The sequence below is a fragment of the Amaranthus tricolor genome, chromosome 11 (genome assembly GCF_026212465.1).
Source record: "Amaranthus tricolor cultivar Red isolate AtriRed21 chromosome 11, ASM2621246v1, whole genome shotgun sequence".
Classification (NCBI taxonomy): Eukaryota; Viridiplantae; Streptophyta; class Magnoliopsida; order Caryophyllales; family Amaranthaceae; genus Amaranthus; species Amaranthus tricolor.
The window spans coordinates 15,909,450-15,913,168 of record NC_080057.1 but is presented as its reverse complement, the minus strand read 5'-3'; the positions used below and the strand labels follow the sequence as shown (position 1 = coordinate 15,913,168).

General features: G+C 27.1%; 1 protein-coding gene across 1 annotated transcript; it reads right to left on the bottom strand.

The window, feature by feature from the left end:
- Positions 1-672: 672 nt before the first annotated feature.
- Positions 673-2,628, bottom strand: LOC130827500 (uncharacterized). The gene has a single exon (XM_057693232.1). It carries the CDS (start codon positions 2,229-2,231, stop codon positions 1,323-1,325), a length of 909 nt encoding a protein of 302 aa, XP_057549215.1. The 5' UTR covers positions 2,232-2,628; the 3' UTR covers positions 673-1,322.
- Between the last annotated feature and the right edge of the window lie 1,091 nt (positions 2,629-3,719).

Genomic DNA, 3,719 nt, shown 5'->3' with positions numbered 1-3,719 from the left:
AATCTAAGATTAATGGATTAAACCCAAATTAAATTAAACTATTATTTTTTAGTATACTAATAAATTTAATTAATAGTATTATGTTATTACTATTTATCTTTCATAATTTCACATTCATTCTTTTTATTTAGTATGTGTGCTTATATTTTTGCTATCTTAATTTTAATACAGTTTTTTTCTGAGACTTAGAAGACAAATATATGGAGTAAAAAACACTTAGTTTTTTTTTTTCAAAAGGGGTAATTATAGGAAAGCTTCAACTCTATTTGTTAAATAAATTTTTACTATAAATTAAGTTTATTTTGGTCTAAGTGATTTTTCATAGTAAAACTAGTTTTTATATAATAAATAATTTACTAGTATATCGACAATTTAGCCCCACTAACTCAAAATCCTGGCTTTGCCATGTCTTATAAGCAATGTAGAAAAGTTCATATCTTCAAATGGTAAATATATTATTTTATTAAATAATAAAGTTAATATAGGAATCGTGAACAATATAAAAATTATAAAATAAAGTTAATAAAAAATATGTGGAGACCATAAAAATTAATAATATAATCTCAATTAAATGAAAATAAATAAGGTTAATTATGTATAAAATTATAATATTAAAAAATTAGAAGAACAACATATAAAACAAACAAACTAAAATGACAAAAAACAACATCATTTACAAATTAATTATCAGCAAAAGCATAACAATATGTAACAAATTAAAGGAAATATGGGAAGCACTTATAATTATCAAAAAAATTAAGTAAAAGTATTTACATATGAAAGTTGTACTTGTACATAATCAAGTAGCCATTCTTGCTATCAACATGCAAAAAAACAGATTGCCTACCAAACAAGAGCTTTAGCTTTTTTGCAAAAAAAAACACTGTAATAGCAGCATGCCAGTATCAAATAATTTCTGTTTCTTGAATTCCCAAAACTCTTCCAAATTGATAATTAGGAGGTTATAATACAGGAAATCCTATTTGTTTTATAAAAATACTGAATTAAGAAACAGAAATTTATAAAATTAGAATTTAAATGAACCAAAAAACAAAGAGAAATGGCTTAAATCACACTAACTAATCCCTCTCTTTTCATCCTTGAAATAGAGGATAAAACCAGGTTCGATTTACCTCGGAAATTCTCTGCCCAGAATTCCTAATCATAGTCACAGTCAACAGCCCAATTTCTCGTACAAGTCATAATCCACAGCCCAGTTTCTCGCACAATTCATAATCAACAACCTAATTTCTTGCACAAATCATAATCAACAATCCAGTTTCTCGCACAAGTCGGGGTTGAAGAGAAGGATATTGAACTAATTAATGCAAACCCAGATGTTTGCTATCAACTGACCTTAATGAGAAATCATTACCAGAAGATGTAGGTGAAGAAGCCAATGGAAGTATTTGTGAACTACAATGAATTTCCCTCTCTTTTTCATTACTTTTTTTCATCAAAAACTTGTCTTTTTTTTCTTCAAAATTCTCCAATTTAATTTCCTTAAAAATCCCACTTTTCTGAGCTTCTTCAATCAAACTCCTATACAATTTCTCCTCAGCATCTCTCAAAAACTTAAATTTTGGAGGAGGAGAAGATCTCAACCTATAAATTTCAGCTTCAACTGATGATTCAAACAAAGGGTTATTATAATTATTGTTATTTTTCACCAAATTTGAAGAAATAACCTTCAAATTACTATTATTTGGAGGTGAAGAAACAGGGCTAAGATAAGGTGTTTGTGTTTCAAGTGCCATAATAAGATCACTAAGACTTCTAGTTCTTGATCTTTTATCAGCCCTTGATTTTCCATCCTCAGATTCCAAATCTTCCTTTGTTTCTTCCTTGATTGTAAATAAGAATCTTGGATGTCCTGCTAACTTCAAAATATCTGCATCCACAGCTTCTTCTCCTAAGGCCTTCAACAGGAGATCCCTTCTTGCTTCCAGACCCATTTCTAAATCTGGGTCATGTTCATTTTCATCTGGGTTAGACCCATTTGGGTTATTTGAACTTGAATTGTTGATAATGGTTGTGGGTTTATCCCAACAAAATAAATAAAACATTTCCTTTGCATGATTACTGTAATCTTCTTGAATTCTGTTAGTTGGTGAACTAAGTATCCTTTGTTTCTTCCACCATAAAAGATAATAAAGCTCTCCAACTAATGCTAATAATAAACACCCAAATACTACACTTAATACTATCCCTAAACCACTCAAAATTGTCATATTTTTGCTCTTTCTCTCTCTAAAATCTCTCACTAGAATATAACCCAGAAAATTTTGGTAAGGAAGAAGAACTAAACTGATTGAATTGAGAAATGGGTTTTGTTTGTTTTTCTAAATTTTTACTAATTTTACATCTTTTTTCCTTGAATAAGAGGAAACATTGTACAAAGAATAAAGCTCTTTTGGAAAAAACAAAGTTTACCTAAAGCTTATTTTGAATTGTCATACTTGTACAATGATATGGGTTTAATGAAAGAAAAAAAAGATGGGTTTTCTTTTGAGCTAATGAAAGATTCTAGCTTCCTAAAATAAATGAATCAAAGGATGTGTTTATTTTGAGGAAAAAGAGGGAGAGATTAAGATAAGAAAGGAAGTTGTTTTTTCCTATGGAGTAAAACCTTTTCTTACCTTTAAAGCTTCAAAAACCCAAACACAATTTTTGGACCACAATGAATGTCTTTAAAGTAAATATTAATTTATTGGATGAATATTTATGTATACATTTTTTATAATGAAATTTAATTTTTAGTTTGGTTTTTAATAGTGAAATTGATACTCGTCTTATCTAAATTATCTATTTCATTTACTTTTTTACATTTGTTAAGACAATATTTTACTTTTTAATATCTATAACTATGTATAATTAAAAATTATGAAAAAAAGATATTAATACTTTTTGTTTTGAGACGAATTAAACAAAATCGCACTAGATTATATTTTATCTTATTAATTAAGAATAAAATACAAATTAAAAGTGATTAATAAATAGTGACAAAAATGAGACAAATAGGAAGAATAAGAGAGAATATATTAATTCATATAATCAGCCTTAAACTTTTGGAATTAAGATTGATTTTTACTGTGTAAGGAGTAATAAAGATCGATATAAATTTTTTGATAAAAAAAAAAGAGTAATTGTTATTTGATTTTATCACCTAAGTGTAAGTTAAATATATTAGAATTTTTCAAGTATAAAAAAATTGCAATTTGATTGTGTGTGAGAATGAATTAGCTAATTAGGTTTGAGGCACCAAAAAAATCAAAATTGTGGAAATAAGGGTAAAGGAGAGAGTAGTGAAGGAAAGTTGGCAAATGTTTTTTAATAAAGAAAAGTACAACATAATATAGCAAAAGGGGTAGCTCACATTCACATGGGTTAATCTAACTAAGAAAAGCGTGTGCCAACCAATTTAAATAGATAGCAAAAGTACAACATAAATTTAATTTTAATCAAATAAAAAAGGTTTAATAAAGAAACACATAATGTAATAATATATAATATATAATTAGAAATAATTAAGGGAAAACAAAAGAGATTAACTGGATATCACTAATCACATGAGGCAGACAGCTTGGAAGAATTGACTGCAAAACCCATGATAGTAGGATTAGATAATTCATAATTGTATATTATTACAAGACAAACATACAAAAAACAGTTATCCCTTCCCTTGTCTTGTGTACTTTCTACTTTGCTGACGTTCTATA